Source organism: Fukomys damarensis, unplaced genomic scaffold, assembly GCF_012274545.1.
Source record: "Fukomys damarensis isolate Sample0158 unplaced genomic scaffold, DMR_v1.0_HiC HiC_scaffold_5, whole genome shotgun sequence".
NCBI classification, from domain to species: domain Eukaryota; kingdom Metazoa; phylum Chordata; class Mammalia; order Rodentia; family Bathyergidae; genus Fukomys; species Fukomys damarensis.
The window spans coordinates 58,001,909-58,026,981 of NW_022900917.1; the positions used below are offsets into that span (position 1 = coordinate 58,001,909).

At 35.8% G+C, this 25,073-nt stretch overlaps 1 protein-coding gene across 1 annotated transcript in view; it reads left to right on the top strand.

Annotated features, from left to right (window-relative positions):
* Nucleotides 1–25,073, top strand: part of Pxdnl (peroxidasin like) — a 442,040-nt gene that overhangs the window by 317,675 nt on the left and 99,292 nt on the right. Inside the window, 4 exon segments of the mRNA XM_033759138.1 lie at nucleotides 3,462–3,728; nucleotides 8,136–8,252; nucleotides 10,110–10,268; nucleotides 23,425–23,433. Of these exon segments, the coding sequence (XP_033615029.1) occupies nucleotides 3,462–3,728; nucleotides 8,136–8,252; nucleotides 10,110–10,268; nucleotides 23,425–23,433 (552 nt within the window).

A 25,073-nucleotide genomic window follows, 5' to 3' on the forward strand; every position in this document is an offset into this window, starting at 1 on the left:
AGAGTACTTCACTGGCATGGTTTTGTGCTAGTAAATGTTGCAAAATGGCTCTGAGGTGGAGAGACCCTTGATTTGCAGCACTTATCAATTTCTGCAAAGCTAACAATCTGCTCATTTCCGATTTCCAACATGGCATCACTGAATGTGGAGTTGAGAAGAAATGTGCAGGAGCTCACCGTGATGCAGCCTTCCACCATGAAGACATAAAAAACACACATAACTTCAGACTCATGCATCAGAGCAAAACACAGTAAAATAACTGCAATGAATTTTAGAATGTAGATTTGACATTTTTGAGATTTATTTAATTGTACTTTTATGTAACTTGACTTTTAATAATGACTGCCTAACAGTTAACTTTCAGAATAATGAAAATTTGATAACTGGTTGTCAAGAACTAGTTCCAGCATATCACTTGGTGCTTGAGAAAGAAAAAGTTGCCACAGAGGATAGAACTGAGGTCATTGGACAGCGTTAAAAATATCAATAGAGATAACAAAGAGAACGAAGCAGGAAAGGAAACCTAGGAGCAGATTTAGAGAGTCATATTCAATTGATAAATATTTTGTTCAGGAACAGGGACATCTAAGTGGAAAGGAGGACAAATAAGAGGAAGAAGGATAAGTAGAGGCACAACATTATTTTAGGAGAAAGGAAAGCCTAAGGGGAGACAGAGAAGGGAACAACCAAGAGATGAGAGCCTTGGGGGATATGGAGGGACAAGCAAAGTCCCACTGATTTGGGGAATTACTAAGTATGTTGGATTGTTCAGACTATTTAAGATTGACTTATGTAAGAGTGATCAAAAAATTTTTTTTTCTTCTGATGAGATATCTCTGGCTACAGTTCACAGAACAAACAGGAGGACTCAGAATATTGAGGCAGTTAGCTAGCTACTGCTACGAGGCAGGTGAGAGCTGCTCATGGCACACAAAGGACAGCTGGAAAGCCACTGGGGGGAAATGTGATGAATCAAGATTTACCCCAGCAGGAGAAAGTATATGCATTGGAGATTGACTAAATATGGGAATTCCTCTCATAGTTTCCAGATAACTTCTTTTATTAGTAGTATATGTTTGTGATACATAATTATTATATTCAGTTTGGGAAACTATATACATATCACACCTTTTTAATTTTTACTTTTTTTCCATGCCTTCCCATATGACTTTCCCGTCTCCACAAAGTCTAGCTCCCTGTTTTCTATCATCTATCTTTCATTTTTCTCTTTATTTATATTTTGAGCTTCTCATATAAAAGGAACCATGCAATAACTAATCTTCTGAGTTTAATGAATTTCACTTAAGTATTATCTCAAAGTGCACCCATTTTTAAAACAAATGACTCAAGTTTACCCTTCTTATGGCTGAGTAGTACTTCTTATGGCCATGTATAAATACCACCTTTTTAAAACTCTTTCATGTGTTGATAGGCCTATAGGCTGCTTTCAGCATTTAGCTAATTATGATTTGTGCTGCTGTAAACATGGGTGTACATGTATCACTGTAATATGATATCTGTAACTTTAGGAAGATACCCAGAAGTGGTATAACAGAGTAAAATAGAAGTTGTATTTTTTTCTTTTTTTGGAGGTATCTCCATAATGACTTCCACAGTCCTTGCAGCAGTTTACAGTAGATCTACAATATAGGAGGGTCCTAATGGGCAGATTCATGCTTTCCACCTCTCGGCAGAGTCTGATGCTGCAAAGATCATTTCGTGGCACCTCCAGGACTCTGCTTCCTTCACTTCCTTTCCCAAACTCTTCAGCCTTCTTTCTCATGCTTTTCTGCCTGCTTTACATCCCTCAAGGCCCAGCACTCTTCTCTCTTCCTTTTGTCATATTTTTTGCCCTCTTCCATTTGAGCTCTTCTTGAATTTTCATTCAATTTCCAAACATTTAACTTTAGTAACTAGTATAAAAGTCATACATTTATTGCTCAAATCATTCCTGAGATTTAGAATAATATCATGATTTCTAATCCTTAAAATAAGATGTTATTAATTTTCACGTCCCTCAAGTGTGCTTTTCCATTCAAACTGCCTTCATGCTATATTACTACCTAAGCTAAAGTTATTAATAGCCCTCAGAAACCTCAGATCCATCCTACATTGCTAGCTTGTCTTCCTCAAGTCCCTAAAAATTTCTTCTGGATATGTGTCAGATTATCTGCTTCTCCATATCCACTGTCACTGTCTTACTTCAAAAATATTTTTTATTTCTATTGTATGAGCTTTCCCTATGCTGTTCTTTGTGTCCTGGCAGCTTCTTCTACATGAAATTATACCTAACTCTAATAAAATTATTTTCCAGGTGAACCATAGTTTTACAGACTGGATATTTTGTCCTCTGACCGTGAACACACAGCGAAAGGAATACACACACACACACACACACACACACACACACACACACACATTTTTCTAGAACACTTCAGGCATCCATTTTATTAGAAACTGAATTAAACCTTCACTGTTGTTTTTTTGTACCGGGGATCGAACTCAGGTCCTTGCACTTGCGAGGCAGGTGGTAGAACCACTGAGCTAAATCCCCAGCCTCAGGCATCCATTTTATTAGAAACTGAATTAAACCTTCACTGTTGAATTAAGTGGGCCAAGGTATTCTTACTTTTCTCAGTGTGTTTCCCTCAGAATCCAAGTAGTGCTCCAAACTTAGATTTCATCATTATCATTTCTAGCACTTTAGTAAGCCTTCAATTCCCATTAGAGACAGAACTCTCCTCAATAAGTAAGAGTGGAATCCTTTATGTGGAATTCACTTGATAAATCAATTTTCAACACCTTCAGCTGAAAGTAGGTGAAAAGTTGACTATAGATGGCCAAAAACACATTGTGTATGTTTGTGCATGCACGTATGTTTTAATTGTATTCAGGGATAGTCTGGACAGAGCTGCCACATTGCCCCAGTGAGCCAATGATATTTTTCTTCTAGTCTTCAATCCTTTGCACATAGGTCTCTTTTCCCCCTTGTAATTGTCACTTCTCGCTTGCAAGTTTGCTCCAGTAATTGAAGCTCATGCCTGAATCCCAGGTAGCAAACAGGAAGGAAAGCAATGATTAGTTAAACTTAGACCTGTTACTTGAGAGAGAAAACCTCTTCCCAGTGTTGTATGCCTCTGTTTCATTGGCAGAACTGTTTTAAAAACTGGTACATTTAGGTATTTATCCTTTAAAGTAAGGAATAGATATTGGGTGAAAACGCCGCATTGCCCACAACACAATAAAGTTAAGACAAGAGATATTTTAAAAAGATATAGACATTTATGTGAAATCCACATTTAATTTATTTTAGACTTAATTTCTTCAAAACAGTGCGCATGTGACACTTTAGGATAAAGGCACTTTGAAAATGACAATAGTCTTAAAAGCACAATGCAAAATAGATAATCTTTCCTGACCATTACTGGCTAATGTTTGTTTTTTATTCCTTTTTGACTCAGCCAGACCCAGCTTTGTAACTCAGCCCCAGGACACAGATGTTTTAATTGGCACCAGCACAACTCTGGGATGTGTGGCCACAGGCCACCCCCACCCACACATTACCTGGACCAGGAGCAATAGAGAGGCCCTGGATGGATCCAGGCAGGTGGTGACTTCCAGTGGACTTCGTTTACAGAACATCTCCCTGGAGGATCATGGTGGATTCACCTGTCATGCGAGCAATAACCACGGCTCTGTCCAAGCCACAGCAAACATAAATGTACAAGGTATGGGAGCAGGGGTCATGATTGAAATGGTTCTGCCACACTCAGAAAATTATTTTTCAAGTTAAAAAGTAATGCCATATATGTCAGGGGAGAGATATTTTCATTTGCCGTGTATTTTGGACATAATAGAATTTTCAAGACTAATCTGCTTCAACCTAGAAGCTGATTTTTTTCCACTTCAGTATTTACCCAAATGCCAACACCAACCATATTAATAGAAGATGAAGTCATTAATCTGGCAACCAACTGTCAAAAGATATTTGTGTTTCAGATTATTTTACAGATAAAGGGAAGACAGTCCAGCTATGAAAGTGGAAAGCTGTGGCCTAAGTTCATAAACATTTACCAAACTGTCTATTCTGCTGCATGGCTTGAGAACATGCTGAAATCATGCAACCACCATCATAAACTGTTCTACACCCAGAAAATAACTAAAGCACAGTTGTACATGTGCAATTATGTCACCAAGAAGATATGCTCTTCTGCTGTAATTTTGTTCTTCATTTAGGGCTGCCCTCTACTTTCTGTTTTTGCAAGTGTATTTGTGTGTGTGTGTGTGCGTTCTCTATCCACCTGTAGATTTAAAGTTGGTGCAAACAGCAGAATATACATAAATGTCATTGTGTGAGGCCATCAGTCCTATCCTTTATTTTTTAAGTAGTCAGATGATAGATAGCAAAATAATTTACAGTTGTCCATTTAAATGATCTTTTGGAGCCATGAATATTGGAATTGAGTTAAGAAATTCAGCATTTTCAGATTTACATAGGATGTTACTTATGAAACACCAAACTATCATGAACACAGAAGAAAATCTAGCATTATAACTCTGATCAGCCCAGTGCAGATTGAGTGTTGAGGAAACTTCAGGACAGTGAGTCCTGACTCTTTATACACAGGACTTTATCCTCCTTAGGTTTCCTGCACTGAATATTTTCTGAATTGGTGTAGTGTTAACTCTGCAGCAATAGATAACCATTTCTTGCTGCCATTGACATGTCTGAGGAAAAATTTTCTCCTAGAAATGCTAATATCATGAAAAACATCTTTCTTGCTCTTAAAAGAAAGTGCAAAAATGAAAATTTTCAGAAAGTCTTTGGTAACTCTCAAGGGAAATTACTTTTTAAGGACAAACATTATTTTTAGACTTGTTTCAGTGTGCTGATTGAAAAATGCTTTGGAAGAAATAATCTTTGGCTTCTGTTTTGCTTGCAGTTTTATGTTTAATGCCTTAGAATTTTAGAAACCTAAGACCTAATCAAACATTTCCATGGTAGCAGTGTTTTATTTCACACTGTGCTGGTCTTGCACATTCCAGTTTCTTGTATGTAGCTCCTACTTGTCTTGTTTCTCCATCTGCATCAATTGATGTTTAACTAAACTCTGGTAACATTTACAGTCTGCTCATTTTGCATCCGACAATGCTACTCATTTCTTTTTGCCAGTTGATTTGTGCTGAAATCACCATCTGCTTGTCCTTTGTCTCTTATAACTGTGTACTTGTGTTACTGTGGATCTGTGTATTGACAATTTTAATTAGTCTTGAAATGGTCCATTAATCATTCTATACATTTATGAAATAGGCTTTTTAATTTGCTTACTGAATAGACTATTTTAAGATGTACCCTTTTTGAGTTTCTTTAACAGGGATTTGATCAATTTTTCTTTAGTTCTTTTAAATTTTTTTGAAGCCAAGGCTACAATTATCCTGGGGTAACACCACTTCCCTAGAGTGGTTGGTAAAAATGATAACCACAATGCCAACGTTGAAAAATATAAACAGCTTCAGTGAAATGGCACGAATCAAAGTCTGCAGTGCTTAGGTGAAAACCCTGCTGTCGCTTACATTGTAAACCAAGTGTTTTTGTAGGCATAATTATGGTTATGAATAGCCAGCAGGAAGAATTTTAATAGAGTAGCAAAACAGTACATCTCAGTGTATGCTTCTTTAGCACTGGAGGTGGGATTCACCTGACAACTTTTCAGTGAAAGAGTCCTGACCATCCACTCTGCATTCCCACCCAATCCCTGCAGCCTTCATTGCCTACCTGTGTGATGTTTGTTTTTTCTTTGTCTCCCCGTTACGTAGAAATTTCTCCACTGATCTAGCCAATGTTAAGAAAAGCTATAAACTCTTACATTATGTAATTTTTTTCCTATTGTTTGTAAGCATGTTGAATTTTAGGATTTTTCTTCCCCCTTCCTCTTTTCCTCCCACAGTACATGAAGTAAACCAATGCTTTTCACCCTGACTTGGCAAACTGAGTTTTAATTATTATTAAAAAATTGAAATCACTTAAGAATAGAATCTTAAAGTCCATGCATTAAAAAAATTGAAATAAAAATTTCTAATGTTGAAACCTCAACTAAATGTCTTCTTTGATCTACCAACCTATCTTTATCACATAGCTCTACTATGTCATAAATTAGTACTTTAGTTTAGAAACATTTTTGTTCTTTTTAAACCATATCTAGTAATTTCAGGAGTTAGTTTAATGTTCTGGAAAGAGCATCAGGTTAGGGGTTGAATGAGCTAGATTCACACACCGTCTTTGCCACTTATTAGTTCTGACAGAGAGAAATTCAATTCAGCCTCATTCAATCTGAGTTTGTTCATCTGTGCAGTAAGGACCCTGAGACTGCTGGTCTGTGGGATAGTTTCCAGCTTGAGCTTTCTAGAAGTCTCTTATAAATAGCTGGCACACATTCTTGTGTGACTTTAATATTAATCATTTACCACAGGCATTTGGTGTAGCCTCTTAAAATTGATGAAGACTTCCAAAAGTCATCTTTATTATCTTCCCACAGTATGGAGGTTGCAACAAATACACTTTGCCAAACAAAAGTATTTACTTTATCATGTTGATTGCTTTTGCAGATGGGGTTGGGAGCAAGGGGTACTAGAAACTGCAGAAACCTAACACCAGAAATAACTTTCCAAGTTAGCAGGAAAGTTCAAGATGTGGTTTCTCCTATTAAAATGGAATACTACTCAGCCATAAAGAATGAGAAATTAGAGTCATTCATAGGAAAATGGATACATAATGAGGATATACTCCGAAGTGAAATAAATAAGTCACACATGTGTAAATACTGAATAGTTTCTCTGGTGTGAATAAACTACAATAGTACATATGATCCTAATGAGATAATTGACAATGTGAAATAGGAAGAAAAGGACTAAAGGTGTAGGGAAAGTGGGAAGGATAGGGGAAAGGTAATAAGGGAAAATAAAAAAATATGAGAAAATGAAAAAATAGAAATACAGTGTTTATAAATGGAGAGGGGAGGAGGGGGTGAAGGGGGGCAGGGAGAAGGGGAAAAAATGAGAACTAAGACCTATCATGTAAAGGTACAAGATCCCTATAATGAATGTAACTGTACTGTATACCTAAAATGTACCAATAAACTCAATGAGGAAAAAAAAAAAGAGATACATACACAAAGAAGAAACTGTCGCTACTTATTGGGGATTACTGTGTCTTTCTTAAATGGCCACATTGACTTGTTTTCTTAGTAATCAAAGTGTCATGCACAGAATCTCTTTCTATAAATTGTGTATGTGGTTACATGTTATGCATTATTTACATAGAATCAAGTTCAATGGATCTGAATGTTTAGACCTCCGAATTTTGACTTTAATGTGACTTTTACAAAAGTTGTAAGAATGTTCATACTAACCAACATGCTTTTCTTTCTGAAATTTGTTTCAAAAATTTTGTGTGTGAAAATTTGGAGAAGGCCATTTTGCTAATGATTCAAATATGATTTATAGTTTTAAATACGTGTATTGCAATTAGTACATATGGGGTATTTAACCTTATCAGTGACTCCTGTAAGATTTGGAAATGGTCTCTTCTTATTGCCTTTTTTTTTTTTTTTTTTTTTTTGCAAACCAGGTGGATATATATTCTTGTAAGTAAGCACAAAAACACACAAACAATTTCATGCTTTATTTTTAAATTTCATGCTCTTAATACTTTGGGAAATCAAACACCAGTAACAACTTCTAATTTAACAGCATATTTTTTCTCTTGATCTTAAAAGTCATAAAGGAGCTAAAGGTGTAGGGAAGGTGGGATAGGTAGGGGAAGGGTAATAAGGGAAAAGAAAAAAAATGTGAGATAATGAAAAGATGAAAATAAAGTGTTTGTAGATGGGGAGGGGAAGAGGGGGTGAAGGGAGGGCAGGGACAAGGCGAAAAAATGAGAACCAAGACCTGTCCTGTAGAGGTACAAGATCCCAACAATGAATGTAACTGTACTGTATCCCTAAAATGTACCAATAAACTCAATTAAAGCTGGAAAAAAAATAAAAAATAAATAAATAAAAATCAAAAGCATGGACACACACAAAAAAAGTCATAAAGTAACTTTCTGTTTGGATGAACTCTTTTCTTCTCTTTAGCTACACCACAATTCACTGTAAGCCCCAGGGATCAAACAGTCCTTGAGGAACATGCTGTGGAATTTCTTTGTGAAGCTGAAGGCCACCCACCTCCAGCAATTGTCTGGACAAAAGCAGGTATCAAGTGTTGACAAGTGATTGAGGGAAAGAAGGAGCACTTTCTTTTTCTTTTCATTTCTTTTGGAAGTATAAAAATGGTTTAAAATAATTATTATAAATCTATCATGGACATGAAAACACCATGCAAAAAGTAATCTTTACATATGACACAATCAATTTTTCTGATGTTTTAATTTTATGTCTTAATGAAATCATCCTTTCTGATTTTAAAAATGAAATGATTGGAAATTTCAGTGGTTTTAAATGTTTTTTTAAATAGCAAAAACTAGTCTGTAGAATGTTTCAAACTTTTTTATGATTGGCTTTTTTTCAGCTTTAATTGAGTTTATTGGTACATTTTAGGGATACAGTACAGTTACATTCATTGTTGGGATCTTGTACCTCTACATGACAGGTCTTGGTTCTCATTTTTCCCCTTGTCCCTGCCCTCCCTTCACTCCCTCCTCCCCTCCCCATCTGCAAACACTTTATTTCCATCTTTTCATTCTCTCACATTTTTTTCTTTTCCCTTTTTACCCTTGCCCTGCCCATCACACCTTCCCTACACCTTTAGCTCCTTTCTTCCCGTTTCTCAATGTCAGTAATCTTATTAGGATCTTCTGTATTATTGCAGATTATTCACACCAGAGAAACTATTCAGTATTTACACATGTGTGCCTTATATTTGGCTTTTAACTAGAATCTAAAAATCATCCCTTAGTACAGAATGAAATCGTAATAGAAATGAGATACTAAGTGAATTATCAGCATAATAAATCTCTCATAATAAAGCTACTGGGACAAGGTAGGAAGAGAGGCTCCACCCCACCCCACCCAGAGGAGCTAGCACTTCCTGGGAGCCTGAGGACTAAAGAACAAGACTGACTGAGGGCAGCACTGAGAGCTTGTGTGATTCTTCTGCAAGTGGAAATTTTAGATTCTGCGTTCTACATTCAGGTAGTAGATTAAATTTAAAAAACCTCTGCATTTCTAAATGTTATTTATTAAAATATTTGCTTCTAATCTTTAGGAGTCTGGTGAAGCACCATCATGAGAACAAGGTAGATCTGGAAGTCCCAAAGCCTAGATTCATATCTCTACTCCTCCATTTACTAGTATGAATTTGGCCAAATGATTTAACTGTTGTTGACTAGAGAGCCCTTGTCTCTATGCTGGAGATGATATTTCCTACATCAGGATTGTTATAGGGAATGATTTGAATGTATTTTTTAGCCATGAAGGACAGTAGCTGACATACTATGTGCCCATTCAGAAAATTTTGGCTATTGTTTTCCCATACATAACAAGACATTTAGTAAGATACAAGTTTTCACTGAAACAGTTGAAAGTGACAACTCTTGTTTAACAGTTAGTGACCAGGAGCAATGATGTGTTGAGAAGGTTCCAGAGGCTCTGTGCAAGCTTAGAGGGTGATAGCCTAAAGTTATGGTTGTGACCTAATCAGCAGGGGTATCTCAAATGCATCACACTTGATATGCTCCCTCAGACCTCTGAAAATTCTGTCACATTTTATATTCCAAATATATATACATATGCAAATGTTAGAGAGATATTTGAAAACTGTGTTTACTAATCAGATTAGTGTTAAGATTTGCATCCTAATTGAGGTTAGTGGGAAATTCATCAGGAAGCCAACTGTTCTGGTGGTGAGAGGAAATATTGCCTTGGAATACAGTGGCAGAGGTTTGGGGCAAGTCAGGGGTGGTGCTGTGTTTCTGGGGATGCAATGTTGGTCGGAGGCATCCCTACAAGGATGACACCAGTGGTGTCCTGAGAGATGGGTCTCCACCCTTGGCCTGTTCTAGTGTCATACAAATACAACATGGAGTACTTTCTGATATTTCCTCTTTGCAGGAGGGCAAATCCCGCTAAAGGGGCTGCACACAGTTCTGTTCTCTAGCACTTTGAGAATTGAGTGGGCTGCACAGCACCATCAAGGCCAATATGAATGTCAAGCAGTTAGTCCCTTGGGGGTGAAAAAAGTGTCTGCCCATCTGACTGTGAAACCCAAAGGTAACAAGTGCTGTGACTCTTTCACACCCTGAAGAGAGTGTTCCTTCTGTGTCATAGATACACCCAGCAAAGACCTTGTTACTTAGATTTAAAAACAAATATGTAGGATCTAAGATATTGCTAATTCAATGCTCTTCTTACAAGCAATCATTTGTATGACTACTCTTTTTTAATTAAAATTTTTATTTATATTAGTACTAATTAAAATCATGGTTTCTTTAAAAAAAACATTTCATGCTTTCTTAGAGCAGGTGTTATCTTTTCTGTGGTGTTGGAGATTGAACTGAAGGCCTCCCATAGGTTCTACCACTGAGCTACATCACCAGCAGTCTTAAATATTTTGCAATTAATTAATTAGCCCTTCCTGCAGAGACTATCACACATAAAGATGTACTTTCTCATTTCTCATGATCCTTTTACATTGGTGTAGTTTCTATGCTTAGCAATTTGGAGCATACAGTGCAAATATTCTCCTTCCAACTCTACGTGTGTCAACTGTACTTGAGTTTATTTTAAATAGTACAGATTCTGAAGAGAGGTTGTACCATTTGTTGAAAATTTATTGTAAACAGATGTAAAAGAAGAGAAAAATCAAGGTTTAAATGTTTCAAGAAATGGTTGTATATTTTTCAGCTTTCTCATTGCTGAGACACAATGCCCCAAACCCACAACATAAGGAAGAAAAAGTTTAAATTTGCTTATCTGGCTGGCTCCAGGGCAATGATATCATTGTGAAGGTCATTGTGGAGCAAAGCTACTTACCAGGAAAGAAAAACAGGGAAACAGAGGAAGAAAACAGTGCCAGAAAGGAAAAAGATGAGCCAAACGTAGAGCCCCAAGGCCACACCTCCATTTTGCACAGAGACATTCACAGAAATATGCTTTTCCCATCAATTTCTTGGGTGGATCCCAAAGCCAATCAAGTTAGCATTTCTCCATAATGGCCACAGGTTATTGTTAAATACTATTGAAATTTTTTTAGGCTCTGCCTTATAAGGTATGAAGTAAAAGCACAGCGAATGCTTAATTTAAAAAAAAATGTTGATTAGGGGCTGGGGATTTAGCTCAGTGGTTCTGCTACCTGCCTTGCAAGAACAAGGACCAGAGTCCAATCCCCAGTACCCCCCAAAATAAGATTTAAAAAAGCATTGATTATAGTAAAAGATCCCATCTTAGTCACTTTCTCACTGCTGGGCATAACACTGACTTCTGCAACTTAAAGGAGAAGCAGTTTATTTTGGCTCATAGTTTTATTCCAGGGCTCCAAGGCAGAAACAGCACGGTGGAAGGGCATGGCAGGAGGCAGATGGTAACCAGGGAGCAGAGATAGAAATGAAGAGCCCGGGACAGGAATAGACTCTTCCAGGTCATGTCCTTAGTGACCCCACTCCAGCCAGACTTCACTTCCTAACTTGTAGCTGTGATCTCATCAATGGTTTAATATACTAATAAGTGTAATGCCTTCATGGTCCACCTTTCAACACATGAGAGCTGGGAGGGCACTTGACATCTAAACCACAGCAGATTCCATTAATTAATACCCCTTGAAATACTTTGTTTCTCTTCACCCATATTTCTCATCACTCTTGGTACTTTCTGCAGTAATTTGGGAAGTCCTCTTTTGTAAGTGTCTTCAGTTGTACTGTCACGGCTGTCTCTATGTTCTGAATTGATTCTAAACATTTACCTCTCATGGTAACTTCGACTACAAGCAGTAGAGCTAGAAGTTATACAGTGCCAGGTTGGGTAATAAGGTGTATGAAGACACACTGTAACAGTTTCAAGAGTACCCATTTGTTGGATGGTATTTGGTAGTAGCTTTCACGTAGATTTAATCGTATCTGATAAAAATAAAACAGGGCTTCTAGAACTGATTCAGAAAGTGAAAAGAATGATGTGATAAGTGTGTTCAAAGTGAGGGATGGTACTTAGAGGGGGAATTAATGGCAATGTGTCTTCTACTGTAACAAATTTTAAAATTTAAGCATTCAACTTATATTTTGATCATACCTGCTATGTTGAAGTCCTGGCACTTAGTTACAGTATACGTAGCACCTAACTGCAATTCTCACACTTTTAATATGTTGATACAATTCCCTGTTTTTGCATGAATTTTGTATAATTCATTTTGGGGTGCTAGGTTTAAATTCAGATGTCATACACATTTAGATAAGAACATATGACAAGTAGAATAAAAGGTCAGCTCAATTCAGCAGTGTCAATGATACAAGAAATATTAAGTATACTTAAGTATTCACAATGCCTAAACAGATACTGAAGACTATAGTGGGCTACTCCCATCTGTTTAAGATATATTATTAATTATTTTCCCATTATTTTGTTAATGAAAATTGAGATCCAATGGAGGGAGAAGATATGAGGAGGATGTGCAGATAGCAGCTCAAATGAGTGGGGAGATTAAAAAATACAGTTATGGAATAATGAACAGATATGAAATGTTCTTTGAAAGCCCACCTCTAAGAGGAAATGCTCAAAACTGGTAGTCAGATTGTTTCAAAGTATATTGGAATCAGTTCGTAACTAAAATCTCCAAACCAGTATGTTTTTATATCAATATATTCTTAAAATGAAGAGATATAAATGAACTAACCAAATAAATCCTAAGGTGTAGGTGCTGAAATGACTGGTCTTCATTGTGCTCCATTGCTGCATCCTTTTATTGGCTACCTTTTATCAGTTGTTCCAACCTCAATATAGAAATTTCTGCCCATCCCAAGGGGATTTCCTCCACTGTCAACATACCAGGAGCTGCTCTGGTGGAAATTAGTATTAGAATAGACATTTTAATCTAAGAGTTGTAGAGGATTTGGTCAATCAAAAAAATGGCTGAGAGTATAAAATTGGTAATAGTCTTGAATGTAGAAATAAAAAAAAATCAAACACGTATTTTTAGAGAACAGAGAGCCTTAAGTGGGCATCGGCAGACACATGGCAGGAAGTAGTTGGAATAGTTGGTTGAAATATAGCATAACAATTCTTGACTTCAGGCTGTGGAACTATTGAAAGTTGTGATCAGATCATGTAGAATATTAATTAACCCAAAGTAAATAGGGTATGTTGGAATGGTGAAGTCCTAAAAGAAAGAAATAACTGTAACTATGACTATAGTTAAGTGACACGAGATCTAAACTAGAATCACAACACTGGGAATGCAAAAGTGAATTAATTCCAGAAAAAATATATGAAGAGGTGAAACCATTTGATCTCTGAGACTGTGAGCTATACATATTTTTCTCTTTTGTAGTCCCTGAAGCACTTTAAGTATGCCAGGTAGTGATAGTGTGATGAAGAAGCCAAGAAAGACAGGACAAGAAAAATATTCATCAGGATATGTCATTTTTAAAAATTGTCCAGGGAGGACTTTTTCTAAGACATGGTATTTTAGCAAAAACCTTAGTAAAATAAAATTTCACAACTTTGTTGAAGGATTAAAAGGGCTTAATCAAGTGATTATATGGTGAAACGCATCATGAGTTAAGGCAGACAAGAGTGTTTTGCTAAGAGAAAGAATTTAAAATGTTACAAAGAACTGAAAAAAGGAGAGCAAGGTGCCTATAATTTAGTGAGAGTTGAGAGTCACTTCGGTTGAATCTGGGGCTGTGGGTAAAGAGGGATCATGCAAGATCAAAATAAGATTTGGGATTTTGCCAAAGGACACAATGTGCTGCTGCTAATGTCTTGTTGAAGAGGAGTGACATGATGAAATGAGATCTGCTGTTTTCTCTACATGGACTTTATTTGAAGCAGACTGAAGTGTTCACTTTTAGGTTTAAAATGATTCTCAAGTGAAGATGCTAAGTAGGTAGTAGGGAATATAAATCTGCATTTGCATATAGAGGCCTCGCCTAGAATGGCAATGTGGAGTCAGTACCTGTGCACTGGATTTAAAGATTCTCATTGAGGGAAAAGTTCTAGGCCTGAGCCCAAAGGAACTCTCTGTAGGGAGTGTTGAAGGAAGTGAGAAATGTCACATGGGAAACTGAAAAATGTTCACAGATCTATGAAGAATTCAGGCATGCAAGCCAAGGGAATGTATAGGAGGCATCAGAGTGGAGCTCTTCATGAGAATAGGAGGGCAAGTAGGTATAAATTTACAAAATGCTTTTGTGATGTAAAGGTTATCTGAGCAATTAGGAAGAACTAAGTTATAGGTCAGTGGTGGTGAATTACGGTGTGTGTGCCGCAGTGGGCATGCAGAGTCCTCTCTGTTGGCAAAGAAGCCAAGTCATCTCAACATCATCCCAGCAGCTGAGCTTCAGATAACAGGATACCAGATGCAAACTTTTACCTTTCAGTAAACCACCCCCCCCAAAAAAACAAAACAAAACTGTGCCATTGCAAGATCTGTTATTGTGTTTTTCTTTTAAGACAAAAGATGTTAGTGTATGCCTTTTTTTTAAAAAAAGTTAAACCTCAGTATTCAGGTTTCGTTGGAGTGCTGACAGTTTGTGACAAACAAGTGAGCTTTGGATTGCAGTTGGGCACTTGGCCTCTGAAAGGTTCACTATTATTTTTATAAATAATTTGTTGGACTGCTGGCACTTCAAAGGAGCAGAGGCCCTGAAAGTTATGGTAGCAAAATTTTTAAAAAGTTTCCCTTATAAAAATATAATTTATATTGCATAGCAAAGCTAGAAGGAAGTACGTTAGAGTTATTTTGCAAGGTATGGTCAACCAAAATGAAAAAGAAAAGTGAGGAGGGGGGCTGATGCAGAATGAGAATGATGAGAGGTATGCATGGACAAATGGGAAGACTACCGAAAAAGTCCACAGTCCTGTGTCCCTGTCCTCTAGAGGAAGAGAATAGGATAAGAGGTGGGATGGCCTACAAAGGAGAGCCAGAGGATCCAGGAGCTACTTGGTCCAAGAAGCTGGGAGCTGCTGACCATGAAGGATCAAAGATGCAGTACCATTAAAACTGGTAAAACTTGGAAGCAGCCCAATTGCGCATCAACAGGAAATAGGATAAAGAAAATGCGTTTTTTTTAAAATAAAAAGGAGTACTACTTAGCCATAAAGAATGAGAAACTAGAAACATTTATAGCTAAATAGATGAACATTGAGGCAATGCTCCTAAGTGAAATAAATAGGATGCATATGTGTAAATACTGAATAGTTTCTCTAGTGTGAGAAACTGGAAATGTAATAAGGACTAAAAAGTATAATAAATAATGTGAAATAGGAAGAAAAAGTGCAAAGGGGAAGGTAAAATGAGAGGGATAGGGGAAAAGAAAGATGGGAATGGAATTAACACAAGAAAAAGAAAAAAATGGAAACAAAGTCTTTATAGATAGGGAGGGGAGGAGGGATTAAAGGGAGGGCAGGGGAATGGGGAAAGAATAAGAACCAAGACTGATTATGTAAAGGTGCAAAGTTCCAGTGATGAATATCATTACATTGTATACCTTAAATGTACTGATAAAATTAATAAAAAAAAAAAAGACTGAGGGCCTGGAAGCTCCCTGAAGAGTTGCTGGTATAATTCTGTGTGTAAAGGCTAATGAAACTGTAGTCTGAGATCCACAGGTGATGGCAGGGCAAAAGATGCACCCACTCGAGGAAGGGAGCTTTTCAGAAACACAGGCTGACTTCTTCCCTTTGTCCTTTCATTCCATCCATGCTGCAAGCCTGTTAAATGGTGCCACTCATCCCAGGGTGGGTCCAGCAATTCACTAACCCACAGAACAATCATCTCTAGACACCTCTAGGCAACCCAGTAGTTTGCTTCATTAACCTGCTGTGTAACTTGCAATTTAGACAAGTCAATACATATCAGTTATAATCATCAATGTTAATGGCCTCAATTCACCAATCAAGATAAATAGACTGGCAGAATGGATTAAGAAGCAAAATCCAACAGTATGTTGTATACAAGAAACCCACTAAATTGACAAGGAAATTCATAGACTGAGAGTAAAAGGATGGAAAACCATTCTCCATGTGACAGGAATCTGGAACAAAGCAGGTCTAGCTATTTTATTTGCGGACAAAGTAAATTTCAAATTTCAAACCAAGAGACAAAGAAGGTCACTTCATCCTTGTAAAGGGAACAATCCAAGAGGAAGAGATGACAATCATAAATATATGTGCATCAAATACTTATGCCTCTAACTATACAAAACAAATATTAGGGGCCATGAAATACCAAATAAGCAGTAATACAATTGTATTGGGGAACCTAAGCACCCCACTGTCACAAATAGACAGGTTATCTCGATAAAAAAATCAACAACAAAATATTATAATTTGAAAAAAAGGACTTAACAGACATCTACAGAGTGTTCCACCCCCACAAAATCAGAATATACATTCTTTTTGATGGCACATGGGTCATTCTTCAAAAAAGGCAACATACTATCTCAAAGAACATGTTTAAGTAAATGCAAAGGAGTTGAAGTTATCCTATGTATATTATCAGACCATAGTGCAGTTAAACTGGAGATCAATAGCAAAACAAACTGCAAGAACTTCACAATTCACATGGAAATTGAATAACACTCTCCTGAACAGCCAATGGGTCACAGAGGAAATTAAAGAAGAAACTAGACAGTTTTTACATTTTAATGATAATGCCAATACAACATAAAGGAATCTATGGGACACAATGAAAGCAGTTCTATGAGGGAAATTTATAGCAGTGAATGCCCACACTAGGAAAACAGAGTGAGCTCAAATAAGCAACTTAATGCTGAATCTTAAGCTTCTAAAAAAAGAAAGTGAAGACAGACCAAAAGCTCATACAAGGGAGGAAATTATAAAGATCAGAGTAGAAATCAAGGCATTGGAGACTAAGAGAATGATATAAAAAATCATTGAATCAAACTGTTGGGTTTTTGAAAAAATAACAATTGATAAACCCTTAGCCAACCATATAAAAAAGGAAAGAAAAGGCTCAAATCCTTGCAATGCAATTAAGAATGAAAAAGGTGAAGTCACAACAGATCCACCAAAAATCCAGAGGATCATCAATACCTACTTTGAGAACCTGTACTCTAATGAAATGGAAAACACAGAAAAAATGGACAGGTTTCTAGATACATATGAATTACTGAAGTTGAATGAAGAAGACATAAAAATTCTAAACACCCCAATTACAATCAGTGAAATTGAGAATTAATTAAAAATTTACCAGCAAGGAAAAGCCAAGGTCCTGGTGGATTAGACTTCTAGACTTAATTGACAGATTCAGTATAGTAGCTGGATACAAAGTCAACACTCAAAAATTAATAGTCTTCTTGTATACAAATAACAGACTCATTAAAAGAAAAATCAGGGAAATAATCAATTTCTCAGTAGCATCAAAAAAAAAAAAAAAGAAATGTCTAGGAATCAATCTAACAAAGAAGGCAAAAAGACCTCTACGCTGAGAACTACAACACTGAAAAAAGAGATTGAAGAGGGTATAAGAAAATGCAAAGACATCCCTTGTTCCTGAGTATGAAAAACCAATATAGTGAAGATGGTCATACTTCCAAAACTGCTATACAGATTCAATGCAACCCCTATTGAAATGCCTACAGTATATTTCATAGAAATAGAGAAAATAATCCAAAAATTCATTTGGAACCATTAGAGACCTAGAATAGCAAAAGCCATTCTAGGCCACAGAGACATGGCAGGGGGAATCACAACTTCACACTATACTACAAAGTCACTAAGTTAAAAACAGAATGGCACTAGCAAAAAGAAACTACCCCAAGGATCAGTGGAATACAGTAGAAGAGGCAGAAACAACTCCAGATATACTAAGCTACCTCATCTTTGACAAGGAAGCCAACCATCCTCACTGGAGGAAAGATAGCCTCTTAAATAAATGGTGCTGAAAAAGTGGATTTTAACTTGCCAAAGATTAAAACTAGACCCCTATCTTTTACCATGCACAAAACTAAAATTCAAGTGGATTCAGTACTTAAATATTAAAAAAGAAACACTGAACTTGCTGGAAGATAAGATAAGTTAGGTAGAACTCTTGAAGATATCGGCATAGGAAAGGACTTTGTGATCAAATCCTTACTAGCATGGGAACTAGCACAAAAAATCAACAACTGAGATCTCATCTTTTTAAAATTTTTTTATTTTTTATTTTTTAAATTAAGTTTATTGGTACATTTTTGGTATATAGTACAGTTACATTCATTATTGGGATCCTGTACCTTTACATGATAGGTCTTGATTCTCATTTTTTCCCCTTGTCCCTGCCCTTCCTTCACCCCCTCCTCCCCTCCCCATTTACAAACACTTTATTTCCATTTTTCATTCTCATATTTTTTTCTTTTCGCTTAATACCTTTCCCCTACCCTTCCTACTTTCCCTACAACTTTAGTCCTTTTCTTCCTATTTCACACTGTCAATTATCTCATTAGGATCTTATGTACTATTATAATTTTTCACACCAGAGAAACTATTCAGTATTTACCCTTGAGATCTCATCTTTTTTAAAAAGTTTGTTTACTACAAGAGAAATTACCAGCAGAGCTAAGAGACAACCTAAAATGTGGGAAAAATTTTTACCAGCTGTTTCTCAGACAAAGGTCTACTATCTAGAATATATAAAGAACTAAAAAAAATCAGGCCACACAAATATAAAGATCCATTTAGAAAATGGGTATCTGAAATGAAAAGATAAAGAAGTAAAAGCAGCAAATAAATATATGAAAAAATGTTCAACATCACTAGTCACTGGAGAGATGCAGAGGAAAACAAAACTGAGATTCTAGCTCACCCTAGAAGGAATGGCTGCTATCAAGAAATCAACCAATAACAAATGCTGTTGGGGCTGTGAGGAGAAAGGAACACTTCTCCATTGTTGTTGGGCATGCAGACTGGTGCAACCACTGTGGAAATCCATATGGAGATACCTCAAAGAACTAGGGTTGGAAGTCCCGTTTAACTCAGGCATTCCCCTACTGGGTATCTTCACAAAAGAATTAAAAGAATCATACCACTGTGATATATGCTCCCCCATGTTTATAGCAGCACAGTTTGTAATAGCTAAAACTTGGAAACAGCCTAGTGTTTTCCATTTAAATGGAAACTGGATAAAGAAGATGTGGTTCTTTTATAAAATGGAGTATTATTTAGCCATAAAGAACAAGAAAATAGAGACATTTATTGCTAAGGGAATGCACATTGAGGACATACTCAAGTGAAATTTATAGGACATATGTATAAATACAGTATAGTTTCTCTGGTGCGATAAACTAAAGATATAAATAAATGTCAAAATGTATAATTGATATTTTGTAATAGGAAAAAAAGGTCTATAGGATATGGGCAAATGGGAGGGGTAGAGGAAAGGTAAACAGGGAAGTTAAAAAAAAGGGAAAAGAAAAAAAGCAAACAAAGTATTTGTAAATAGGGAAGGGTGAAGGCAGGGAAGGTAGCCTAGGGGGATGGGGAAAAAGTATTAACCAAGATACATCATGTAAAAAAAGGCAAGATTTATGCAATTTGATGAGAAACCAGAGTGATACATCATGTAAAGGTATAAGAAACTAGTGATGAACATAACTGTATCGTATATCTAAAATGTACCCATAAAGATTCAGTTTATAATAAAAAAGAGCCTAACTTTCAAGAGTTCTTCAAATAAAAAAACTACATAAAAAATTTAAATACGTTAAATAGTAAATTAGATATGCTTAAAGAAAAAGAATTAACCAGAATGAAAGTGTAAATTATGCAAGAAAGTTAATTCATGTAGAGGTTTTAATTAGCAACTGTATATCTGAGGATAGAAGAAATGGAAGATAGACAAATTGGACAACTATTAGCTCGTAATTAGCTAGAAGTAAGAAAACACATTCAAAGTGGGAAGAAGCAATTTATATTAAGCAGGATTACTAATATATTGCTGAATAAATATATATCACTATCAGTGGCAATCCCAGACAGATTTTGGATCCAAATTTTTGAAGTACTTTCTAAAAAATAACTATAAATTTAATATTGTTCAAGTTTAAAATTTTTTCAAGAATATGATTTAAGTAACATATTTTCAAAATCTGATGTAACCACCAGATTATCCAAGAATGAGGGCCAAGTAAATAAATTTCCAGTTAAACATAGTTTTTCAAAAACAGTAATACTCTAAAAGCTTCTAAAAGGTACTTAATCTAGAAGAAAAAAAAAAGTCTTGAAAGAATGAGATTCAAAAGAGAAATGCATGTTAAAAAGAAATTGGTGAACATGTAGGTAACATTAAAATATTTTCTCTGATCAGTAACAATAATGGTAGTCATTGAGGTATAATATTGCATAAAATCACACAATTAAGCACTTCCTAATAATGGAATATTTAGTTGAGAAAATAGTTATTGGAATTAAATAGTGTAAGATTTTTGTCTGAGTTGAAGTGTTGGTTAATATGTGGGTAAAACTATTAACCCTACATTTAAAAAAAAATTGATAACAAAGATGGGGAAAATGACATAGAATAAAGTGAGAAAAAAGAGAGAAGTAGATCTGGGCATGGCACATGTCTGTAATCCCAGTACCCAGGAGGCTGAAGCAGAAGGATTGCTGTGAGTTTGAGGCCTGCCGAGGATTTATAGTGAGTTCAGTTTAGCCTGAAATACATAGCAAGACCGTGTCTCAAAAAGAAAGATAAAAGTAGAAAACCAACACATTAATTGTTTAAATAAAAGTTAAGTAAGAAAGAAGTAAAAAAAAAAAAAGAAAACCTGACAGTTAATTTTTAGATGACTTCTGTAAACATGCTAAGATACAAATCACTCCAGCTTTATACAAACTCTTCCATGGAATAAATGAGTAGATACCATTTATAATTAATAAAGACATGAGGAAAAAGTGCTGAAGAATGCCTATACAGAATATTATTTATTATTTTGACAATCCATTTGTATTCTTAGATGAATGTAGCAATGATTATTATTTCAATAGATACAGGAAAATATTTCATAAATTTGCCATCTATTCATTATTTAGAAAAAATTATAGCCATATAGAAACAAATAACTAAAATATTTTCTACAAAAAATGCCTTTTGTAGAAAAAGCAATAGGAAAAGATATTTCTCAAAATTGATTCCCTATCAATGAAATGTTATAGGATTCCCTTTGAAATTAGAAGATTACATTTACTCAGCTTTTTTAAATTTACATTTTTATTAGTGCATGTTTGCCATATACAATGTTTCATTACGGCTAGTTGGTACATGTACATAACACATTTTAATTCTTCCCATATTTCCCCTTGCTCTCCTTCCCTCCCCTTTAGTTTTATAAGAGAAGGTACTGCCTATACAAGAAGGCAAAAAAAAAAAAACAAAGCTGGGCGTGGTGGCGCATGCCTGTATTTCCAGCACTTGGAAGGCTGAGGCAGGAGGATAGCTGTGAGTTTGAGACCAGCCTGGGCTACGCAGTAAGTTCCAAGTCAGTCTCAACTACATAGTGAGACCCTGTCTCAAAAAACTAAAACCAAACCAAAACAAAACAAAACAAAAAAAGGCAAATATATCATGAATTTAGAAGGGATATGTACATTTTTATCATTTATATGTGACAGAAGTTTTCTCATATATAACCCCCCAAATATCAGTAGATAATCATAAATAGGAATTAGGAAAGATTATTGAATATGATGAGAACTATATGGCAGGACCAAATGGAATGTGTCATTTTCTTTTAAAAAGATACTTTCTGGGGCCGGGGCTTTAGCTCAGTGGTTCCGCAGTCCGCCTCACAAGTACAAGGACCCAAGCTTAATCTCCAGTACACCCCAAAAAACAAAACAAAACAAAGCAAAAAGATACTCCTTAAAATAACAAGAAAATTGTGCTAGTTAAAGATAAATCTACCAAAAGATGCGCAAGGCTGGTATAGAAAAAGAATGAAATGTCATTTAAAAAAATAGAAGAAAAAAGACTCACTGTTGTAGGGACATTAGTATTTCCAGGATTGATTTATAGCTCAGTACAATTCTAATCAAAATCTTGAATAGTTTCTCTGTGGAGGACAAAAGGGTGTTTCTAAAATACCGAAGAAAGATCTAAGAATAAACAAGATGATCCAGATAGCAGGATGCTATATGTCTATCAGGAATACACACTATACCACTGGCACAGGGATTGACAGATGGCAAATGGCATGTAAATAAAACCGTGTGTGACAGCCATGTCCTTGCTCATGATTACCGAAACAGAGTCTCCTCAATAATTCATGCTGGGCAACTGGTTGTCCACAGGGAAAACATGAATTGCATTCTTACTTTACTCTATGCCCGAAAATCAATGGCAGGTTTTAAAAAATGATTTTAATATTTAAACAGATATTTAACTATTTTAGAACAAAAATAAAAATTGTATGATAGTAGCATAGAAAAATTTGTAAACTATATTAGAGAAAGTCGAGTCTGTAAGAAGAGATTGATAAAGTCATTTACATTAGAATTCAGATTCGTACTTCATAAGCCAGAAACAGAAGATATTTGCGACATGTGGAACTAACAAAATCAATAAAACGTGAATAATCCCCGAATTTAATAAAAGAAAAAAGGAAAATCAATCAGGAAATGGAAAAGATAACAAGCAAAGTTAGGGGAAGATTAAATTTATTATGTTTGTTTGGAGTTAAGGTAGATGTCTGTGAGGTTGTTGATTTATGAGTGTGAACCTAACTTTAATGTCCATGGCTTTCAGTTTTTTGAACTAAAGTGGTGAGTTGCATCAGATGGGAAAAGGACCAAGGATGAGTCCACCTTGGAATGTGAAGAGAGAGAGAGGAAAAAAACAACAAACCTGTGAATGTGAATGATACCTTCAGGGATGGAGGTGAATTTTTTAGAGACGGAGTAGTGGAGTACCCAGGCTGCAACCCCAAACCCACTTATTCATGGCAACATGCCAACACTGCAATTAAACCTGAATACGAGGTTTCAGTTTAGTAAAAACATCTCACGTATTAACATCTTTTGTCTTAAAAACAAATAACATGCATCCTGTAGATTTTCTAGCACTACCCTACAGCATTGCCAACTGGGCAAAGAAAAGCAAGAGTGGAAAAAATTATCTCTTCTAAGAACAAAGTAAATGAATGTGTCAAAAACGTCAAAAAAAATGCTTTGAATAAAGACAACTTTTTTTCTTAGATTCTGATTTTAAGGATCCAATTTCAAGCACTCTCAAGTTTCATACAGTCAAGGAAACCCAAATTTGAATGAAGTGGGCTGTGGAGAAAGGGGACAAAAGAGATAGATGAGCAGAGATATTTTCTCTCCCCAAGAAATTTCTCTGCGAATGGAAGCTAGTAAGAAAGTGCAATGAATATGGGACAAGGACATGGAAGAAAAGTGAATGAGCCTGGTTTTTGAGGTATTTTCTAAAGGGAAGGAGAGGTCAAAAAGATGGAAGAGATGAGCAGTAGTGATTTAAAATCTGTCAGGTAGCAAGATGGGTGAAATTTGCCAATCCAGTAATGCAGTTAGCAGTAAGATATTTTTCTTCCAAAAGAAGTTAGGAGAAGGGATTAAGAATGTATTATCTCTCTGGAAAATATGAGGACTGTATAGTCTGTTGGCTTCTGTTTTTTATGTGGGGTAGAAGATGCTGATATTTTATAGAAGAGCATTCTGACAGGTGACAGATGATTTGCAAGAGTTGTAAATTCTTGAATTTTGTTGTTGTTGAATATGATCTGAAGTGACAAGGATATAGTCTCTGACAGACAAAGATGCAGTCACTCCATTTTTACTTTAGAAATTTTGGCAGGGAGAAGTGATGAAACATATTAGCTAAAAAACAAAAGAAAATGAAAGAATTAAGGTATTGGTTAACAGGACTACAGGAGGTCTTTAGGAGTCTACATGAAGTCAAAATGAGATAAAAAGGCACTACATAGAGAGGTTTTGCTTCAGAGTGTCATATTAGATATTTCCAAAATAACTCAACTGATGGTGCAGACCATGTTCATGAGCAAATATTGTACAGGAAGCGAAAGTGGCTGGAGACAGGAAATCAGGTAATGGAGGCTTTGATGTGGTGTGTTAGATGCCAGAGTTCTTGTGGAGTCAGGAGTCACATCATGCACAGCAGTCACCCAGATCTTCATGAGATGTGCACAGAGTACTGCTGGTTACCTGTAAACTGCAATCTAAGGGACAGATACATTATAAAAAGAGTAAAATGTAAAATTTCCATATATGTGAACTAAAACTTCACTGGAGTACAGAATTTCCCGTGTTACTATGTTTTTTCAAAAGTACAAAAAGGTATAACAAAGACATGAAGTTTCTTATATCCATCACTCCATGGATCAGATAAAAGTTACAAATATTCTCAAAGACTGCGTCAATTCCTCATCTTTCTGCTGTCAACTCCCACCTATTTGTCACTAATCTAAGGTTTGTTGACTATTATTTCTTATAATGTTCATGTCATTGATTTATATTAATGAAAAATTTATTTTTTGATCATTATGAAATCACATTCCATTACAAGAAATAACACAGCAAAATCCCATCTACCATTGCCTAAGCTTTCTGCAGAATTAACAGCTTTATAGTACAGCATCATAACCAGGCTAATGATACTGACTTGTCAAGATACAAAATATTCTAGCTCCAAAGATCCTGAGTTGTCTTTTTTAAAAATAAAATGGAATACTACTCAGCCATAAAGAATGAGAAATTAGAATCATTCAAAGGAAAATGGATGCATACTGAGGTCATAATCTTAAGTGAAATAAATGTTACATATGTGTAAATACTGAATAGTTTATCTGGTGTGAAAAAGTATAATTGTAAATAAGATCCTAATGGTATAATTGA